This window comes from Emydura macquarii, unplaced genomic scaffold, assembly GCF_026122565.2.
Source record: "Emydura macquarii macquarii isolate MOO-44397 ecotype Brisbane River unplaced genomic scaffold, CSIRO-AGI_Emac_v2 contig_1353, whole genome shotgun sequence".
Taxonomy (NCBI): Eukaryota; Metazoa; Chordata; order Testudines; family Chelidae; genus Emydura; species Emydura macquarii.
The window spans coordinates 2323443-2346133 of NW_027131490.1; the positions used below are offsets into that span (position 1 = coordinate 2323443).

The window sequence follows — 22691 nt, forward strand, 5'->3', positions numbered from 1 at the left end:
CATGTGACTTCCCCTTGATGACTAAAGCATTGGTGCTCAGACCAACAGCAATAGAGCCAACTGTTATTTTTAAATATGAAGATGAAAAAGTGAAAGGAGCAGGAACCTCTTGGGCAGGAGGTACCTCCCATCAAGAAGAGCAGATTGAACAAACTTGTGCACATCCCTGCACACACTCCTTCGTTGCACTTCCTTAAGAATATGTCATGTGTGCTCTGAGAGAATTGCATTATTTTCTTGTTATTTTTTGCTGCGTCTGATAACCTGCTGCCTCTCCATTCTTCCACTGGTGTCCTTGCCTATAGTTTGGCACACATGAAAGAGGAATTTTCACATGCCAGGATGTAAAATAGGTAAATTTCAGTCACTGGGAGATGAAGTCCTGCGATAGAAAGTTACTAGATCTTCTCAGTTTCTGTTTGATATTGGTGTTTTTAAAGGAATTCCCAACACAAAGAGATAACAGTAGCCTGTATATTATATATGCATTTGCAATGTGATATGGATTTTGAGATGCCTACACAGAGGCATCACAGAGGAAGATGGTAATAGTCATCCTCATCACAAGCCAGGTGATAGCACACCTGCAATAATGTGATCAAGTATGAGCACTTCAGTATTAGAAAGATACAGACAATTTGGAGGAGAGCAATAAAAAGGTATGGATGAATTGACGAGGAAATCAAATATCTACATAAATTATAGTTTAGCCCATGGGCATCCAAGGAGGGAGGAGGAGGAATTGTATAGGATGGTATAATTGGGTATAAGCAAAAGTAATGGAATTAAATTATGGAAAAAATAGGCTTATATGAAGAAAAAATTCCTGACAGTAAGATTACTGAGTAGTCTCCTAAAGAAAACAGTGAAAGTGCCATACCTTGAAGCATTTAAATCTTCACTAGAAAAGCATTACCAATCTGTCATTGATTTAAGATGAGCTAAACATCACTCTTCCATCTGTAAGTTACCCATTTTCAATAAAGAAAACCAAAACAAATTGAGGCAAAGGTTTATTTTATATACTATATTTAAGAAGCCATTTCTAAATAATTTAACGTTATTACAACTAAACATATCAACCCACAAAGACTCAAAAACTCTAGATTTTTTCCTGTATTTTTGTAATACAATGATACAAACAGTAGAAATAAATATTTCAAGTTTATCCATCTAGATATAAAATTTTTCATATTGGCTCAGCCATTCAAAAACTAATGTTCACAACTGTTCCTATTAAATCTGAACTGCTTGGTACAGTATAATGACTAGAAAAGCAATTTCAGAAAGCTTCTGGAGGGAAGAACCATATAAAATGTAAGAGATGGAGGTTATGAAGTATTAACATGATGCTAAATTGCTGTATATCATATTTGCAATGGGCAGTTTACAATCTGTTCATCCTGATGGATTTAGCACAAGGGAGTTTGAAGCCCTGGCTCTGCAATTTCTGTCTCTTGCTTGTAATTTATGGCTAAATTGTACCCACAAATAATGTGTAAGCACAGAATGAGTTTGGGACCTTGCTCAGCCCAAACAGCTCCACTACACTCAGAGGAACAGTAATAAATGGAAAGTAAGGAAAAGTTTCAGGAGATAATGAGTCTGAATACTAATGACCTAAGCTAGTACAAAAATAGGATTGCAATTTATCAAGCAGTACCAAATCCATTTAGTGCTGCTAATGAGTTGTTTAAAAAAAATTGGTTTTGTAGTTTGAAGCCAAATCTGCAGTATTTATCAATATTTTTCCCTTAACCCATTAAGATCCTGCAGTTTTTGTGCTTGCAAAACTCTCATTGACTTCACTACAAAATTTCCATTGTGTTCACATTAAACTTCAAGATTTAGCCACTGATGTGACCCTTTCTGCTTCTTCGTCAGCAGCCAGAGACCACACCTTTTAAGGATCATTGTGATCTATACATTACACAAATTAACGTCCATGTTGCATCAAAATATACATTTTTTTCCATTTAAAACAGTCTGATTTTTATCACATAGAGACTACAAAATGAGTTTCTTCTCAGCTGGAAAGAAATTACAGCAAGGATAATCTCTCAATTTTATGAGTAAGTATAAATCCTGAATGAACCCAAAATAGATATGAAATTTATAGTCTCCCACTGAGGTTGATACTACAACACTATATCAGTTTAGCCATTGTTCATATTTTAAAACCAAGTGGTTATGATTACTAAAAAATCCTGTTAACTGAAGCTCCTGGCATTCTCAGGGTTAAAATGTGGATAATGCAGCCATGAAGGATATATTGGAAATGAAGATGGCTTCTTTCGTGGGATATCAATTATATTTCATGAATGCCTGAAATTGAAGAAAATACCAGATAAAAAGGGTGTGGGAGAAAAAGGAGAGCCATTTCTTATTTACTTTACTTTGTTTAGTGAATCACGTGGTAAAGTATTTCATAAATGTAAGTTTTCTTCTAACTTCCTTGTAGGGAATTTTCCTTTTTATTACAAAAGAAAAAAAAATTCTAATGAAAAAATCAAAATGGAGGACGTGCTTCAGACAGAAGCAAAATCAATAACCAGAGAATTCTGATGGCCTGATGGTTCTGTGATCACTATCCACCAGCAGCCAGTCCCTAACTGCTCTGTCCTGACTATAGAGATTCTGCGTATGAATATTTCCCCCATCCAAATTTAAAAAAAGATTTCTAGGTGTCTGCTCAGTTGTGTTTTTTTTATGACTCAGGTGAATACCAGAATCCTTTATGTTGACTGCCAAGGCAGTTCCTTGATGCATCACTGCAGCTGGTGCAGAGGATTCTGGGGATATTTTTGAGAATTAATAGGTGCCTACTGGAGATAAGTGAGTATAACCTGCGACACCCTTTTGAAAGAGGAAATGATAGCAAAATGGGACCAAATCAACTAGTGAGAGGAAAAGAGCAGCAAACAAGTGGAAGATTGAAGAAGGAATTAAATCCCACCCTCATCTAGTGTACCAGCATGCCAAGGAACAGGCTTGTCAATAATTAAATGAGGGCAGGCATTTCCTCATTCGCAAATGAAAGAAAGTCCGTCTAATATTCAATGAGCAAGGTCACACTGCCAGACTTTGGGAAGCTGGGCTGCAGAAAATGATCCAGACCTGATAGCTAGATCTTTTTGCTAATGAGGTAAAGGAGAACCCCATATCTGACAACACCAAGCTCTGAAAATGTCCAGAGCTAAATCAAGCCCATCGTTAGTTTTGAGACATTTGCATGACGGTCAAGAAGGAGGGTCAAAAATTCTGTCTCTCATATTCTCACCTTGTGTGACAAAGCAAAAGGCGGTCTGCCTCCCATTCTGGCAGTTAACCTGGCTGGGCTCCCAGCTAGAGCATCTGTCTCCCTGACATTATTTCTCATTCACATTATCCCATAGGAGCTTTTGTTAAAAGTATTTCTGTGGGTGGGAATTCATATTGGATGCAGCAGCTGCTGAGGTGAGCTAAAAAATGACAAATGTAAGCAGGACAGAATGCATCAAAAATTGGTGCCAACTAATGGAAGACAACAATTTAACTGTTTGTGTAGTGCCCATTGCAGCCAAATCAGGCAGTCCTGCAGCCAGAGCAATCTAAAGACTTAATCCTTCTTTTAAAAGCTCCTAAATCTCTGATGGATCCTAAGATGTGGAGGAAAGCACATTGTATTGTGTGTGTTTTGAACAGAGGCTGCTAGTTGTGCAAAATATTCTGAAACATACTCAGCAACCTGTGACGCTACAAGCAATATTACACTGACAGACATAATGGGTTTAAAAACTTAATTTACATGTTAAATCCATAATGAGGCAGAAAATAACTTGTCCCTCTGATATTTAGAAAATAAATATGTAAATTATTTGCCCGTAATGCTTTCATTACAATATTTGGGGCCATATGCTGACTTGAATCTGTGTCCAGAGAGTTGGATGCAGGTATTGAGGGCAACATAAAAAGGCAACACTTTGCAAAAATGGCTAATTGGCATATCCAATGCTACAGACACTAAAAGTCACTGCTTTCAGTCTCACTTCACACACCCTTAACATTTAACCATAGCATTATGCCAATATAGCAATACAGTACAAAATTTATATAGTTTAACTGGCACTTTATATTTTAAGGGGATCAAAATGAAAATCAAAGAGACATCAACCTAAAAATCATATTTTTGTCTGAATATTTTGCCTACCATTTTTTACAAATAACATTTAAGATTCCTAAAACAGACATTAAAGATTATTTTTATCTCCTCCCCTATCACCAGTATGTTTAGTTTGTACACTTGTGATTTGTCAGCTTCACTGTTTTACCTGTATAATTAATTAATCATTTTATCTTGCTGTTTGAGTGAGTCTTTTACTCAGAGGCAAGGAAAAGAAAGATTTTATTTTTAATAGGAAGATGTGCTTTTAAAACCACAACCTCAAAAACTGACAGGGAAATGCAGGCAGGAGTCTATTTGAAACTACATTAATTAATTTTATTGTTAGTTACCTATTCTATTAATGTTCTCATACTAAATCTATAACTATGGTATCTGAATGCTTTCCAGTAATGCAGGAGGGGCCTGATCTGAAGCCTACTAAAGACAATGAAAAGACTCCCATTGATTTTAATGGGCTTTAGATCAGGCCCTACACAGCTAGATTGCTAGTGTTCCTTTTAAAAAAAGATGGCAAAGAAGAAGACGATCAAAATTAAATAGAATAAGGTTTGGGATTTTATATAACTCACTCCTCTCAGTTAATTGTCCAGAACTGGAGGCCCAGAACCACAGGCCTGAAGTAAGGAGGGCTGTGGAACTTCTGAAGTACATAAAAGGTTGTTACAGGGAGGAGGGGAAAAAATTGTTCTCCTTAGCATCTGAGGATAGGACAAGAAGCAATGGGCTTAAATTGCAGCAAGGGTGGTTTAGGTTGGACATCAGGAAAAACTTCCTGTCAGGATAGGTAAGCACTGGAATAAACTGCTTACCTAGGGTGGTTGTGGAATCTCCATCATTGGAAATTTTTAAAAGCAGGTTAGACAAACACCTTCCAGGGATGATCTAGGTCATACTTAGTCCTGCCATAAGTGCAGGGGACTGGACTAGATGACCTCTCAAGGTCCCTTCTATTCCTAAGATTCTATGATTCTAGTTGATCTCTGCCCTACCACACCTGCAAGGCTCTGCTCCCTCATGCTATCATTATATTTTACATGAGGGAAAGAATCAGGTTCTCTTTTCTGATTATCTTTGCTATAATAAGTTTCATCTTTCTTACAACCATATCCTCTTTTTGTTTATCATCCCTAACTGTGCTGAATCTATCTTAGACCTCAGTCCTACAAACTGATCACTATCAGGTACTTAGATTGTAACTCCTTGTGACCTGATTGTGACCTGTTTTATTTAACTGTGAAGCACCATGAACAACCATGACACTGTAGAAATAATAAATTGAAGCTCTGTTCATATCTAAGGGATCTCAGACCACTTTGCAATGTAAAGTACTGATGGTGCCAGAATGATGTAGGAAAAGAGAGTAAATATTGTGTGCCCCCACAATAGCCCTCAGACAACCTTGGACATTACAATCTACTTTATTAAGAGAACATATGTTAGACAGGACACTAAGTTTATCCCCTCCTGCCCTTGGAGCTTTTATTGCAGAGACAGATGTAGTAAATAAAACATTTTCAGTAATACTGATTTATGTGATGTGAATTTAATCTAACAGCAAGAAAAATGAATGGGCACATTTTTTATAAAAAAACATCTCTGTTTCCAGCTGTCCTTAGGATATTGCTCTTTTCAGAGGTAAATTGTAGGATTTCATTCATGAATTGTCCGTTCCATGTCTGGTTTTAATTTCCCAAATGATATTTTCTTTTTTAAAGTTGGGTTTTTTTATATGCCTTTTTCATGATCTCTCTTAAATGTCTCAATATTCCTTTTGATTCTAAGAATAAGATGCTACTTCCCCTTATATGGGACAGAAGCCCAACCCACTTTGAGATGGAGGTGCTGAAGAGGGTGCTGTAACAGTTCTGCCACATGCTTGTATCTATCTGGGTACTTATACTGCAACCATGGGATTGGAGAGTTTCTGTCACAGGTTGCACTGGGTCCTTTAACAGGGAACTGGTCCAGTCCACCTGTGCCTCATTAATAAATAGCCTTGATGGGGCCTGACAGAGGGCAGCTGGTCTCTAGAAAGATCCAGAAGGGAATAGGAAACAGGAGCAGAGGAACAACTGCTATCTGTAGACCTCTCTTAGTCCAGGGAGGTAAGGGAAAGTGTTACATGTAGAGTGGCTGAAGACCCAGAATCACAAGCTGAAAGTAAGGAGGGCTATGCAACCTCTGAACCCAAGGGGAGAAACTGCAGGCCATGGAGACTTATTTTGATGTAAGGTAGAAGAGACTTTATATCAAGTTTATTTGGGCTTAATAAAGTAGAACCCTAGAAAGGGAAATTTTGCCTTATAATTTTAGACCATGGACAGTTCTTAAAGGGTCCTGAGAGAGCAGGGGAAACTGAGGCAGGACTGCACTGCTATACTCAGTCAGAAGGTAGCACTACAAGGCAGGAATGCCCTTTTATAAATAGCTATTGAGGTGTTGTGAAGAGAACTGCCTCAATATGTGGGATGCTTGGCCTGTATTTTTCCTGGCTGGGTGCTGGTAAGGAGTTTAATGGATAGTGTCAACATTACATGAAAGGTAGGGGTGACTCCCAACTGCAGCACTCAGACAGTATGGTGATGAGTGCCCTGAAATACCATAGATAGATTGGATGAACTCTAATAGGAAGTGTTTGCTTGGGACACAGATATATATATATAGGAAAGCTGCAGTGTTGGAAGCTGGTGAACCTTTATTAAACCATTTGTTACCAGTTGAGTTAACTTCAGTGAGACAGCCCGATTGTATTCAGCATGTCAGCAGAGATAAACACTGCATAATGGGACTCATCCAAAGCCTTCTGAAGACAATGGAAAGACTCCATAGCCTTCAGTGGGCTTTGGATCAAGCCCTTCTGTTAGGTGTTTTGGACAGTAATAAAAGCCAGCTTCAGGTAAACTTTAGGTGTGTTTCTTGACTAAGTAAAAATGTAGCTCAAACACTCACAGACTTGGACATACAAGTAGTGTGCTCTAGGAAAATTAAAAAAAAACATGATTTGCTAAGGTGGAGCACACAAATTTAGCAAGTGACAGTCAGACGTTTGTAATAAAATAAAATCAGAGACTCCACCCTGAATAAATTTAATAAAAGGGAAAGCAAGGATATTACCAATGGCAGTAACAAATGAGAAGTAACGAACAGTACATATAAAAGAGCAGGGGCACAGTTTTAGCAGTATATCTACAGCATTTACCCAACAGGTCTCTCTTACCTAGAAGGGAAAAATCTCATATCTGCAGACACTGCCAGTGTGTATGGGATAAGTTTGTGTCATTCGCTATTGACTTGTCCCTAAGTATTAGCAAGACAAATGCTTTACACTAAGGCATTAGCAAGATCTGAGTTCAGCAACAAGAACCGGGGCTTTGTGACAAGAACCAGGAACTTATCTGTATCTCTTTCCTCTAAGTTCCTCTAAGCTGGTACCACAGATAACAACAGTAGCCTCCCCACCCCAAGGTGTTGCTATGGGGATGGAGAATAGGCACACTTCCCCTCTGAACACCAGTTGGTGTTTGCTGTGAGTAATTTTTACCCCGAGTTACACCATGTATATACACGCAATGAGGCCTCTGCTACCTGGAAATAGGGGCAGGATAGCTGCTCTGTTATAGGGAGAGGAGAGTGTCTGAAAACTGGACTGGCAGCAGACACACAATAAAATTTTCAATCTGCTCCCCAATAGAGTAAATCACAACACAATAAATCACCCCAAATTCAGAAATGATGCCCTAAAAGCACTCAGTGCCAAAGGGCATACATGTAGAGCTAACTGCTCAGCCTGGATTGCCAAAATTTGCAAGTGCAAAAAGACAAGCCATTTTGCTCTTTATCTACACATAGGGGAATAGAAAGAAGTTAGGGCACAAGAATTCATCATTCTTTCTTGAATCATTCTTTCCCAGCCCATTTTATTCTAGCAAGCCAAGGGAGCATGAGGTGAGTTCAATTAGCAATAATACTGAAGTCACATTTAAAACTGACACTAGAGCAGATCTAAAGTGTGGTCTCTGGATCAGTGATATGAAACTGAGTATTACCCCTCAGTTCATAGATACTACTGCAGCCTTGGAAAGTCCAGAGGGACAATTCCTAGCCACAACTAAATGCTAGACCTCGGTGTGTGCCCGCGCTGCAGAGAGGAGAGAAAAGTGTCTCTCTGAAGGAGCAAATGTGTGGCTGGGGATCTGAAAACGAGACAACTAACATTGAGGACATGTATATTTGGGAGCAGACCCTAGGGGAAAGGAAATGCTGAACAGAGAAGGTGGGTGTGATTCTGAAGAGGGGAGTATTTGCACAGGGGAAAAGGCAAATACATTTTGTTCTATGCTGGTATCATAGCATCTAGTGGGCAATGGTCTAGGACTCAGAAGACCTGAGATCTAGTCTTATCTTTGCTATTAACTTTGTGTGTCTTTGAACACGTTACTTCACCTTTCTCTACCTCAGTATCCCCATTTGGTGAGAGTGTTACTTTTTCCATCTTCATAAATCACATGATGAATGAAAAGCATCACATAAGTGCACAGTATTTTTTAAGTATTATATTATCCTGGCCAATGACCCAGCTAGTCTCACTCAGAATCAAAGCATAATCGGGCTCTCCAGTGAGTTTGTTATGTCATTAGCTCATTTGTCTCCTACCATAGTTCTTTAAAAATTTATTTCTGCAACTAATTCACAGTGTTTTCAATTCGCAAACTGATTTGTCTGTGGGTCCACCTCAACTTATTGAAGTCAAATTGTATTTTAGTAAATACATTTTTCTAATAAATCCATATGATAAATCAAAAGTATATCCTTTCTGTAGGACTGCATCAGACTTAACGTACATAAATAAATAATGATCTTCTTAAGCTTTTAACCTAAGAAATTTTCCATATACAATGACATAATTCTGCGGAAATATCTGTAGGCCCTTTTTTCTATGCAACTTTGTATCAGTATTTTGTTTTTACTTATTCAAATACAATCCATTTCATTTTCAGACATTAAAAACACCTTTCAGTATGTATATCTTTTCAGACTTGTCTGTTTGTTTCCATGTCTATTGAGATTAGAATTAGTACCCTAAATCCAGATGCTTCTGAACTTTGAGGAAGTTTGAAAGTGATTCTGAACTCCACTCTTTGGGCCCACCTCTGATTGAAACCCACATCTTCAGTCATTTCTGCTAACTGCTGCATTATGGTCAAAGTGAATTAATGGTGGATTTCTTTGCTGTTTGAATTTTTCAGCAAATTTTTTTTTTTTTTCAAACACATGGTTCTTTTCAGGACTCATGAGCAAATTGTTTCACCTGCTGCTTTCATTGGTTCCCATTGCCTCACTCCTTGTCAGAAACAACTGTTGGCTTGATTCTGAAATCCAGGACACACTGCTCCATATCACAGAAATAATGCCAAGGTTTCTGCTGAAGTCTTCAGGGGCAACCAGCGTTTAACAGACTAAAAAATTAGTTTATTGATCAGTCTTGTTGCCAAAAGAAAAATTGATTTTGTTTTCCTGCCATCTAACGCTCATGTAACATATTTTCAGGTTCACCACCTGCACCTTGGCCAGAAGTAGGATGTAATTTATTTAGAGTACATATTGCATGTGGTTAATCTGTTGATTTTAACAATAGATGGGAAAGCAGAATCATTTGAGAGGTTTAAGGTATTTGTTTACCTCCTACACCTGATGAGAATGCTCATGTTCAGGAATTGCAGGCAGTCTCTCTGTTAGGTATGTGATAGCTGAGGGGTGTCGGGTGATCTCTGTTAAAAGAGAAAATAGTTTTAATCCCTATTAATAACTAGCAAAAACATCTGAGGAATGTTACACTTCAGGCACCTAACTCCCATTTGATTTCAATGGGATTTAGGCACCTAATCTGCTTAAGCACATTTTTAAAAAACTCCATTATTAGGGGGTCTAAATCCCATTGAAAGTCAGCTGGATTTTAGATGCTTAAGTCACTTAGGAACTCTTGAAAATTGTATTCAGAATGAAAATACAGAAACATTTAGTAAGAGTAAATTCAGGGCTAAATCAAGCCCTCCTACATATAAAGCCATAGATTAGCTAGAGGTAAACAGAAAACTCTGTAGCTTTCAATCTGGGAACTTTCCAGAGCATCATCCATATGGGAGGATTGAGCAACCACCCCACAGAGGCCAGAGGCATGATATTCAAAGGCTATTGAGGCCATAGGGGGAGCATGGGATGCTACCAGGAATCACACAGTTGTCGAGATCAAATGCATACATCTGCAAATGGTGCAGGCAGTGAAGGGGTACATGAACACCCCAAGCAGGCTGGCATTGGAGCTACCCTATAGACAAGACACCTTGATAGGGCCCATGTAAGGAGTCTGAGCCATTAGGAAATGAAAGAATTAGAGCTTCCTGGGAACTCTACATAAGCTAATACTCAAGAGATTAGCATTATCTGATATGATACATTTTCTGGCGATCTGAATTGGACTGATGTTGCAGATAGTATCTTAACTCCAGATCCACCCACACCCTGTCTAGCAACAACCCGTCCAAATTTGCAAAGGGGCTTCTATAGATTCCAAGGAGGAGGATAAATCACGCTACTTATTACGCCTCCCCTCTTTGTGAATATAATTAGAAAGTAAATTTAGCTCTCACGTCTAAGTAATTGAATACGAAAAGCAAGGTTAAAACAGAATTGGGGATGTGAGACAAACCACAATGGAATTCCATTTAAGATCTCATTTCATCCTCAAAGGGATCTGGGGGAAAATGTGAATATAGGTCCATTCTCCCTTCAGAGTCTAAGTGTAACACCCACTGTTATGCCTGCATATCAAATGGAGAAATGACCCGATAGGTACATTAGACCAGTGTTCTGGTCCTGTTGTCTGTGGCTATAACTGTCAGACCTGGGCAGCTGAAATCACATGTAGACTATATAAGAAATTGATCTGAAACTGCCTTGGACCCAAAGATTTTTTTATCGTGCCTTGTAAAACACAATAATAAACCCAAAGCAGTCATTAGATTTCACACTTTTCTGCCTAAATGTCATGTCTTTGAAGCTGGGAGGTCTGTTGTAAAGATTGTGACGAGATTTGCTTTTTTCCCCAGTATTACTCACCTACCTGTAGAAGAAGAGACAACTACTCAGCTATGTCAAATATTAACTGAGGAACAGAATCAAATATATGGTGCTCTACTTGGTCAAGATTAAAAAAAAAAATTCCTTTTTAACTAGTCCTCACGTCTATTTAACACTGCAAATGATTGCATCCTGCCTGCCTTCTTCAATGAGAAGGAATGCTGCAGAATAGACAGGACGGGTAGGCCTGGACTTCGTGTTCCCTGGAATGCCAATACTGTTCAATACATTGAGCCAAATTCTGCTCTTATTTACACCACACTGACTTAAATGAAGTTACACAGGTATAACTTAGGGAGGATTTGGACTATTTTCTCTAATGTCAGAGATCAGGAACTATCCTTTTAATAGGACAAAAAGGGAAACAATGCAGAAATTCTAATGATTGACTGTAATGTGTCTTGTCCAGTTATTTACGTACATTGTCGCCACTGAGCCCCTTTACGCGCTTTCATGGGCTACCCACCTCTTCAAAGTCTACATGTAGGAGTAGCCAGGCTGCTACTTCTCTCACACAGATGGGCAGGATGTGGACGGACACAGGTGGGGAGTGGGCAGGGTCTATTCCTCAATACACTAGCCAATGCCTCAAAGCCAGCACAGAAGGGGAAGCACCAGGTTTTGATTCTCAGATTCCTGACCAGATTGTGCAAGGCAGTGACATGCTGCCCCTTACTCAGGCTAGCTGGTAAAGTTATAATCCAGCCCTTCATTGTATTAGGGGTCACTATTAATTCAGTACCCAAATATTAAACAAGTCATTTCATTTACCATGTTACTAATGTCATAGGTTGTTAAAATTAAAATGGAAAGAGTTTTAAATATTCCAGTTTCTTTTCCACTATTCATATTGCTTGTTTACTTTTGCATTTCCTCCAGTTTGAACAAAGAAAGTCAATTAAATCACTTTTACCTTTATTTTATATAATCAGTTTCTTAATATTGTGCTGCTTGGCTTGCAAACACTTAAGGTTAATATTTATTTGTTTAAAATAGCTGCTGCCACTGGAATAAAAAAAATCACAGGCAAAACTTCTATTGGCCTTAGGTTTGCAAAATTTTGATTTTACAAAATTGAATTTGGAGTCAATTTTGAATTAGTGTCTCTAACTGTTTAAATGTAGAGTTCAATCTTTTATATTTTAAGGGCCAGGATTTCATTGATTTACTTGGTTACTGTATGTACTATTCTTATTCCAGTCTAGTCCTGGGCTATGTTTATTTTAATAAAAGAATTAGATAAATAGCCCCAAAAATTCAGATGAGCAGTGTAAATGTGGATGAATACCTTGCAATTCATAAGATATTGAATTCTCAGTTACATATTTGTGTCTACGTAATGGTTTTTGTTATACTCAGTGACATTATTGGGATTTATTCATAGTCTGTCATCAGTTTCTATGACATGAATGTTCATTTGATAACGTTGAAAGCCAGGAGCATCATAACATCATTAAAAGAAAACATACCAAAACGTCCTAAACTCATTAAAGTTAACTTTGCATTGTCATGAGCAAAACAAGCTAGTTGGAGAATGTATCCTAATATGTAATGAGTCAAAGCATGGCTCTCTGAGATAATGGCAATAGTAGATATTTATAATCCATTCTGGCAACGGCAGATCATAAATCTAGTGCTTAAGAGAAACAGCATTTCTTTCCATATGGTCTTCATTCTGCTTGCTATTCAGGTGCAAACCAGGAGTAACTTCACTCAAGTCAATGGAATTATGTGGTTTGAAACCTGTGAATGGCTCCATAATCAGTCCCATAGTGTTAGTAAAAGCAGTTCAATAGCATGAAACTTTTCTGTCAAATGGGTAGCCTGGAGTGGGAGGAGCATCACATTAAGATCAATATTGTGTTCTTTCTTCTCCAACATCATACATCTACACTGGAATTTTCATAAAATATTCCAAAAAGCCCTTAGACATACAGAGCTAAACAATGCTATTGTGAGTATGGTGATAAAACAAGAACGTTTTTAGTGAGAGCTACTTAAGACAAAAGATTTCAGAGACAGATTCCTTTCCTGAGGGATGAAAATAATGAGCTCATAAATACATTTTCTAAAGTTAGCCAGCTCTCTACAACTTGGGAGTATAAATTGTATTCCCAGGAGTGCTCAGGCAGACAGGAAGCTATCGACTCTTTTCTAGGTAAGATTGAAATGCCACAAGTTACTGGATTAAAGGGAGAAATTATTGAGACTTTTGTAACTGCTGAAGAAATTGACAAGACAAGGCTATTGTTAATATGCTGAATGAATGGTGAGGTGCCCAAGTCTAGACAGGTTAAAAACTACTTTCGCATTTGCTGACTTTGTCATTTGTTTTTTTGCCATTTACAGCTATTTCAGAGAACTGCTGGTTTGTGGTAATCTATAAAAAAGATAAGGAAACCAAATTACATGGAATTTATTAAAGGGTATGGCTTTTCCAGTAGTATCAATAATACTCAGAGCCAAGGGCAATACTTTCCCTTTGTGCAGCAAATATTTTTTACCAAGTTTAATAACCCCCTCAGTTTGGTATGTTGTGACCCTGCATTAAATTGAGCCATGCACCAGTCTCTCCCTGGGCCAATAATAACGTACTTTCAGAAGGTCAAACACTGATTCCTGCCTGACGCCATATCAATGGGTTTTGTGCAGGTGGAAGGAATGAAATCTTTCCCCTTTGCCAAACTCCAGAACACCAGCCCCACAGTTTCATGGTTGCTACTACAGTTCCTAATCGATCCGTTAATGTGTGCTTTTGTCAAGGGGAGTTTGCAAAGTCATGGAGCCACAGACCAGAATATCTTATCTGCCAAGGTCCAGATGTGGATGCAATGTATGACGAGGGACCCAAAATGAGGAACACAACAAATTATTGATGCAGGAAATTTAAAAGTTGTAGCAGCATTCCCTTTGCATACATAAGTCATTCTATGACCACAGTTTCACAGTTCTTTTTCTGATATAAATAATTTTCAACAATAAAAGTGAGAGGATGCCAAATTTGTGTGGGAATGAGGTAACTTTGGAACTAAACTGAATGCCTTCACATGACATGAGGGACATTTACAGGTATGCCCCAAACTCCTGTTCAATGGCACAAAAGAAGAGTAGAGACATCCTATGTGGACTTTCCATGCCTAGGACATGCCTCACAGTAAGTCACATCAATGTAAAGCCTTCTGTGGCACGTCTGAAGTCTGCAGGATTTGACCCAGAGTTATTTCCACATGACATGGGGATTAATTTGTTTGCTGAGCTGAGGATAGAGTGCTTATCAGTCAGGGGATGACACAAATTCTGCTTTTATATACATGATGTTCCTCTTTTTGTAGAGAATCCTCAGAATCTATGCCTGTCATACAATTGCGTTTTAATTTCTTAAACCACGTTTATATACCTGGCCTGCCTGCTCACATTGATTTCTTTCAGCTTGATTTCATTACAAACACTATAAGGATTGTGACTCTAGCTTTCAGTGCTAACCTCACAGTCCTAACCACAAGCTCCTTAAACTGCTGTGATAGAAGCACTGGTAACAAGGACTTGTTTCCCTCCCCTTTTGTCTCTTTGCAGGCATTCACCCAAACTGGTTATTTCTTCCCGTCTTCCCAATCTACTCCCATGCAGGAACCAATTCCTTCATTCCTGTCACTGAACCAACTCCTCTATATTGGTGTGTCAGGGCGGTGTTATTTCCTTCCCCAAAACCAGCTCCCAGCATAGGAAGGAACAGTTCCCCAACCTTAAGCCATCTCCCACTTCTTACCAAACAGGCTTGCAATTCAATGTTAACAAATGCAAGGCAATACTGGTAGGTATTATAATTATTATTTGTAATATCAAAGCATCTAGGAAACCCAATCCTGGACCAGTATCCTATTGTGCTGGGCGCTGTGCAAACACTGAACAATAAGACAGGTATAGGAAATAAACAGCAAAAATATCATTTGGAGGCTGCTAATTAGAAAGCAGGAAATCCACGAAAGACCTAAGGGCAGAAGTAAGATACTAAGGCTCAGATCCTCAAAGGTATTTAGGCACCTAACTCCCATTGAAATCTGAAGATCTGGTCCTAAATAAGAGCACTCAGTGCAATGCAGTTGCTAAACAAAGTTATTGGCCTTCTTAGATTTATATATAGAATGATCACATGTAAAACACAGATGTGTGTTTCAGTTACCCACAGTTCCAGAAGGAAATACAAAATCTAGAAAAAATAGATAAGAGGGCAACATATTAGGATTAGAATATATGAGGAACTTGAGATAGCTAAATATTTATCATCTAGGAAAGGTGATTCAGCAGGGATATGATTACAGACTGTTAAACTGTACAAATTAAATAAAATACATAAAGGGAGTTATTCAGAATCTCAGAAGATGGTAGAACAAGGAAAAATTGTTTGAAACAAAGGAAAGAAGTATTTAGATTACATATTAGGAAAACATGCTTAACAATGGACATGTTCCTCCTGTTCTCTTTGAAGCCAATGGCAAAAATCCCCTGGACTTCAATGAGCATAGCTGAGCAATGGAGCAAATGAACAAGAAGTGGTCATGATATCATTGTTGCTGAGATCCTAGAGCAGGACAGAAGAGACGTTGTGAAAGATGTAGTGAGAATTCTACAAAATACACGGTTTAAGACAGAATGTCTTGGAAGGTCTTTCTCTGTTTCAGAGTTTGTTAGGTTTTTATTTTGCTTATATATTACTCACCCGAAAGGAGTTGAATACTGTTAGCAGGTGTAGATTCTCTTGAGTGTTTGCAGTCTTTTTGCTGGATAACAGAAGCTGCTGTTGCTCTATATTTGCTAACTGATGAAAACAAAAATAGTTGATCTTCAGCTGCATTATTACATATATATTACTCATTACTAGGAGAGTTCATGGCAACCCCTATATTTCGGTTGCCTAACACTTTCTATTATAAAAGAGCCTTGTGCCTTTTTTTTTTTTTTTTTTTTTTGGAGTTGCTTTAATGTCTCCATTGTTTACAGCAAGACTGGGAAAATGGGCCAGGAGAAAACCCTGGTGCCAGACTTTTCATTGTCCAGTGAAATTCCAGTCAGGTTTGACTTTTGAAAATTATCTTTTCTTTTCAATCATATATGTACCTCAGGATAACCTTGGCAGCCTGCCAAAATAATAATTGAACATGAATATTCTAATCTAAGGGCAGGCCCAAACCACTGTCAAAGCAGAAGGATCACATACTGCACTGGGAGTTCTGGGGGCAGAAGAGAAAGAGTCAGGCTGAGCTTCCTGTAGCAGTCTTGCCTCATGAACCCAGCAACCTGTTCCCTTCTAGGAGAGCACCACATGGAGAAGGAACCACACAACTCATCCCTCTCAGGGAGAGATGGGGAGAGAGAGAACTGGGCAGAGCTCCCCTTGACCACCTTTTGGATCCAACACCTGGTCTTAGCAATCATCCTTCCCTATGCCCTATCAAGGTAGATGGCCTGCTTTTGCTATAGGCTGACGTGATTAGTTCTGTAGTTCAAACTATGTTGCAATGCTGATGGTTCAGCGTTCATCCCTACTGATGATGTGTTATGGGTGGTTGTTACGGTTCCCTAACAGAATTTGGTTTTACCTTTTAAAAAACCCTTGGAAATTATATCCATAATTAAATTAACCTTAATTTACAAAATCAAGCACTCCAAAGTTGGGAAATGGGAGATTCAGGATTGTATAGTGACCTAAGCTGTTTGCATGAGCCCTGCCTCATTTGCTCAGTCTAGAAATTTGAAGGTATGTAGAGAGGAAGGCAAAGAGAATACAGGAAGAGAAAAGGTTGTCTTCAGGTCAAGGCAGGTGAATGCTCCACAGAAAAATTCAGCTCTATCCCTGCTTTTGCTGCAGTACACCTATGTGATGGTAAGGAAAGCACTAAAGCCAAAATTTTGACAGATAGCCTCTAATTGTGTGTTCCTCATTTTCTGAATATCCAGCTAAAGACATGCGAGGTTTGATATGCAAAAGTGCTGAGCACTCATAACAGCAACTAAAGTCAATTGGGAGCTGTGACTGCACAGCTGACAGTGGTAGAGCAGTCTGGAGAAATGATTGGAATGTTGAGAGCCTGAAGTCCTGATTTCTAATCCTGGCTTTACCACTGATTCATTTATGGCCTCAGGAAAGTCTTTGCCTCAATTTTGCCATCCATAAAGTGAATATACTAATACACTCATATCTCAGCTTGAAGATAAATTCTGTAATGTTTGTGAGACACTTAAATATTATGGTGAGGAGCACCCAAGAAAAGCCCTTAAGGAAATGAATACTTTTGTATTAATTGCATGCTTTTGATGATATGCAGTAATAAGACAGAAACCACTAATTGAATTATGAGGATAAAAATATTGAACAGTTGCCTCATTCCCTGAGCACTGTCCTCCAGTGCACTGAATAAGGCAGGGATCTTGTGGAAAGAATAGTATATGATTATGTAATTAAAGACATATGCACAAGAGGGTGAAATTCAGATTGAACAGGCAATCTTATTCTGGCATTTTCTAACTTTTGTGTGCTTGACTTTGCAACCTTAACATTCTTTTAATGTAGTTTTTTTAAATGAAATACAACACCAGATTTAACTAATTAAAATCATAATTCTCAGTTCATGGAAATTATATTCTAGAAGCAAATCAGTAATTGGAAGCTCAGAAACTTAAAAATAACATTTTTCTTCACTGATTATGTCCTTGAAAATTCTGAGAAACTCATAATTAAAGATGGACTGAGTTGTTTAAGAATAAATATAAAAAATTGTTTAATTACCTTAGAAATATATGCATTAAAATCATAGGTTATGATCCAAAGGCTATAAAACCTTACTCTTAAATCCATAAAATGCATAAATAATCTTAAAATTACAATTAAAATTATTTTAATATTAAACTACAGGAGATACTAGTTTTAGTTTACCAACTAGGACATGAGTTCTGGGTTCTGGGTTGTATTTTTTTGTATTTAAAAAAAAGAAGAAAATACCTCTGACTCAGGTTCTAGCAAGAAATAAAGATAAAATAATTTTTAAAGTATTTAGTTTAAAATATAGTCTTTCCTGATTTGTAAGTTTGCCCAAGTCTTTTGCTACAGATTTAGGATATTAGACAACTCTTGTGCTTATTTATTTAAATAATCTTTCAGTTCACCTTTAAATAGAAATATTTTCCATGCATGTATTTTTCTTCCTCTTGTTATGATTAAAGCCAGAATCCTACAGTGTATCTTCATTCCAGAAATGGCTGACTGAGCACAGAGTTAGGATGGCTAACGGCACAAAAATTATATAATTTTTTCATTATTCCTATGGCTAAATTTTGGTTTTGCTAAGTGCTGGAGTACTGGGGGAGTACAAAGCTATAAAAATTGAGTGCTAGTGCTCGGAGGCATCCTTCCTGTTTTGGGCAGATACCTCAGTGAGCACTGTGTGGTGGAAGCATGCTCACTAACACTCCTTACATACTGGTGAAAGGAGCAGTATTTTCTCCCCTCTGCACCTGCTTGCCTCAGAGTTCTGGTAGTCACACAGAGAACAAAGGCCTGTCGGTACCAGAGCCCTGTGGCCACACCTCTTCAGTACAGAAGAGTGTTGGTAGGTGCAGGCATTGTGTTGCTTGCCCAAAAGTCTAGTTCTCAATGGAGTGCTGTGTTACTGGGAGGGAGGTAGTTGCCTATGTAACCTCTACGCTAACTGATCTCATCTGGGAGCAGCAGCAGCAGCCAGAATTTAGCCCATCGTGTTGAAGATACTATTTAGAAAATTATTTTGATCTTTGAACTCAAGACAAATTCTTCTGTAGCATAGTAAATGCTTTCTTAAACACCCAAAATGCTCACAAGGTGCTGAATTAACAGCACTGAAAATAAGTGCCATCTGGCCCAAATACCACTTCAGTGTAAGCACATGTAACTCAGTTGACCTCTGTGGCACTGTACCATGGTTGAATCTGGATTACCAATCTTCAGAATAGGTAGCTGCACTGCATGCTTCATCATATCTACCTAGTAATTTGCCTCAATCCTGACTTGCAGGGATCATCCTGAGGAGCAAGAGGATATTTAAATTTCTATGTCTATTCAGTCTTTGACTTCTCTGTTGACACTCTGAAAAAGGGTGTTAATTGCGGTCTCCTATCTCCTAAAACTGGACTGAGACCACCAGCTCATTTCACATAGGCCGCCAGGCACCTGTCAGATGCTAACATATTTTAGTCACTGCCAGTTTGTGCTGGATTTGAACCTGTGATCAAAGATTACATTATCAAGCCCCTGAGCCTTCCAATCCCCTGTATGCAATTATTTAATTGTATCGCACATTACAACTAAAACATAATTGTTTAAACTGCTTTAATAAATAAGGGGTTGGCCTATTGCAAAGATGAATGTACCTTTTAAAATGTATATGAATTTAAATTTATATAGCTTCACCCTTCATTACTTACTGATGTGTTTTTTGTTTTCTTGGAATACTTTGTAGGTAACCATAATGATTGTAAGCACAAAAACAAATGGAACCAGAACAAGCCAAATGATCTTTGGCATACACATTGGATCTGTTATAAAATAAAAAGGAGAAGAGAGAAAATAAAGCAAGAAATTATTATTTTTCAGTCATCCATCATTCTGTCTAGATATCTACACCAGGCCCATCACCAGTGTATCTCAGTGGCTTACAAAAGAAAAAACAAAAACAAAAACAAAAAAACCCCCACTTTTCCTCTCTGTTCTATACTCCCTGCCATTCAGAAGCATTAGGATTTGTCTGGAATTAAGCTTCATCTTCAGCTGGATGTAGCACAGTGCATGTCGGAGATGGTTAAGCAAAATATGTGAATTAATAACTCATCTAAATTGTGTAAATTATTCTATGTGACTCTGCCAATGAGAAGATGCTGCACAAGTCAATATCTACATGTGAGGGGGTGTTAAATAAACAAAAAAAAAAAAGCATATATTTTGATGGGAAATAGAAGGAACTTGCCCAATGTACAACATATACCTATGCTAGTGGCCACTACCTGATAGTCCTTCTGCATATAAAAGAGAGAGAGGAACATGCTGCTTATGAAAATCCTCTTGCTTATGCAAAAAGGGATACAAGTGCCACTTCCAAGAGCCACCTCCTGGGGAATCCCATCTGTTAGGGCTCTATTGGGAGAAAGCATCTTGGGTACAGGACAAGCATGGGAGAGAGGCTGTTTTGTGTGGAAATATCTGCTGCAAAAATCCACTGCAGTTCCATATGGAAATTGGTTCAGTACCTAAAATAGCTTAGAGTTATATTAAGTCCCTCTGGATCCTCTACTCAGCTACAACTGAGAAGCCATAGGGAAATCCAGTCAGTAACAAGATGGTTCTTTTTGATGGCCCCTAATTCTCTGGGATAAACTGCTCCTGAGAGGCAGCCTTATGCAGTCACCTAGGTTGTCTCCTTCCAAAAGGCAGTATTTTGTGGCTCTTCCCCACCTGGCTACCATGTATTTATTGATTTTTATTTCGCTGATGCTCTGGCCATCTCCCAAACTTTATGCCTTGTCCTCCCAAGGAAAAAAAAATGTTCTCAAGATGAGTTAATTAACTTGAGGTAAAGTTCTAGTGAAGATATAACAGTTTGTAGTTTTAACACAAGTTAGCACATCAAGTTAAAGACAGTGAGGGAGCCTAGTGTTTAACTCAACCTGCTAAGTTGTGTGAAAACTACAAGTTGCCTTATCTTCACTAGGATTTTACCTCTAAATTAGTTAATTTGAGTTAGCTAACTCAAGTGAAAAACACACCTATTTTTCCCCTATGAAGACATAGCCAACTTACAATTTAGAATTTTCAATACTTAAATAAATAATAAACACAATATTTTAGTTCACCAATTTCCTATTGGCAAATGTTCTGTGACATTGAGAGTGACAGGCAATCAGACAGGAAAGACTCCTAAAAGGGCCATACAGCACAAAAAGAAATGTAAAGGGTTGACAGGCTACCCTCTGGGAAAAGAGTGTCTTCACAACGAGATTGTCTTCATTAACTGGCCTAAGATTTCTCCCTGGAGTACAGTAGACTTAGAGTATAAATGAAACCTTGTATCATGATGCTGACATTGCAATATGATCTTTTTCCCATGAAGTCAACAGGGATTTTGCCATTTACTTCTAAGGGAGATGGACTATGCCAAAAACTTTAGAGGAAAAAACAAACAACTAACGAAAAATAAGAAAAATCAATTCTTGTTAAACACAAATTCAATACATCTCTGAACCATAAGCCAAAAAATGTTAATCAAATGCACAGATGTTAGTGTTCTTGGGTTATTTCCAAAAATATACAGCAAAATCTATGATAAGGTACTACTTAAAGTAAAGACCATTAGTTGCCTAAAAGAGATGGCCTTTCACTAAAGGCTGATAAAAATTGCACTCAATTCTTGGGGGAATACTTTCAAACAGTTGTTTATGGTTGCCTATGGGACATCCTTGAGGTTGCCTATTGGAAGTTTTCCTTCCTTAGCATAAGATTCACATTGGTTCAGTGTTTGATTTCCCATCTGATTTCCTTTTCATAACTTACTTTCAACATAAGTCTGTAGTTGCTGTGAAATATTTATACAGCCATTTTGATCTTCCATCACTGCTGCTGTACATGAGTGATTTATGTTTTCTTCTGTAGTGTTTCCTCTTCTGGTTGTAGAATTTCTAATGTGGACTTCCAGTATATAGTAGGTGTTATACTGCTCACTTTCTTCATTCACACAGGTCACATAAAATTGAAATGTTTATGGAAAGAAATAAAATTTTTGCTTTCATTTTTAATGATCCTCTCATTTTTGGAACTACAAATAAATAAAAAACACTAAGATCTGCTATATAGCACATTGTACTTTGAAAGAAAAGTACTATAGCTCACTACTAACCCCCCATTCCTATAAATAAATAGAGAGACTCATAATTAGTGACTAGAAGTAACATGGACAAAAAGATATGTCATGGTAAGCATTCTGAATGGATCTAAGTTGTATTGATTTTGCTATACAAAATGTGTTTTCCTTGTAAATGCTAATTACTTTATTTATTTATTTATTTACCAGATGCCACGGTTTTTTTGGTATCTGTCATAATCAGAGATAACACAGACCAACATTAAACTCGGAAAAAATATGTGAAAGTCATAGAGATTTGAGCTTGGACATGGCATATTAGGTCATCTAGTCCATCTCCTGGCCATTTCAGAATATTTTCTAGATCTTTGCCCAGTCCAATTTTAAGTGATTCAAGCTATGGGGCTTCCTCAATGCCAACAACATAGAACAAGTTTTCCCCTCAATAACATCCACATAACTCTGTCAAAATAAGTAGGGTGCACAAGTGAATATGATAACAGAATTTG

The 22691-nt window shown here is 37.9% G+C and overlaps 2 protein-coding genes across 3 annotated transcripts in view; one reads left to right on the forward strand and one right to left on the reverse strand.

The window, feature by feature from the left end:
- Positions 1–2520, forward strand: part of FAM114A1 (family with sequence similarity 114 member A1) — a 50057-nt gene extending 47537 nt beyond the window's left edge. For both annotated transcript variants that reach the window (XM_067551557.1, XM_067551558.1), the window contains exons 14-15: positions 2005–2072; positions 2462–2520. In XM_067551557.1, the coding sequence (XP_067407658.1) occupies positions 2005–2072; positions 2462–2501 (108 nt within the window). In that variant the 3' untranslated portion in view covers positions 2502–2520. The remainder of the gene's footprint in view (positions 1–2004; positions 2073–2461) is intronic.
- Positions 1089–22691, reverse strand: part of TMEM156 (transmembrane protein 156) — a 28463-nt gene continuing 6860 nt past the window's right edge. The window contains 7 exon segments of the mRNA XM_067551561.1: positions 1089–2325; positions 9845–9933; positions 16020–16118; positions 19757–19867; positions 21876–22067; positions 22070–22099; positions 22102–22137. Of these exon segments, the coding sequence (XP_067407662.1) occupies positions 9848–9933; positions 16020–16118; positions 19757–19867; positions 21876–22067; positions 22070–22099; positions 22102–22137 (554 nt within the window). The 3' untranslated portion in view covers positions 1089–2325; positions 9845–9847.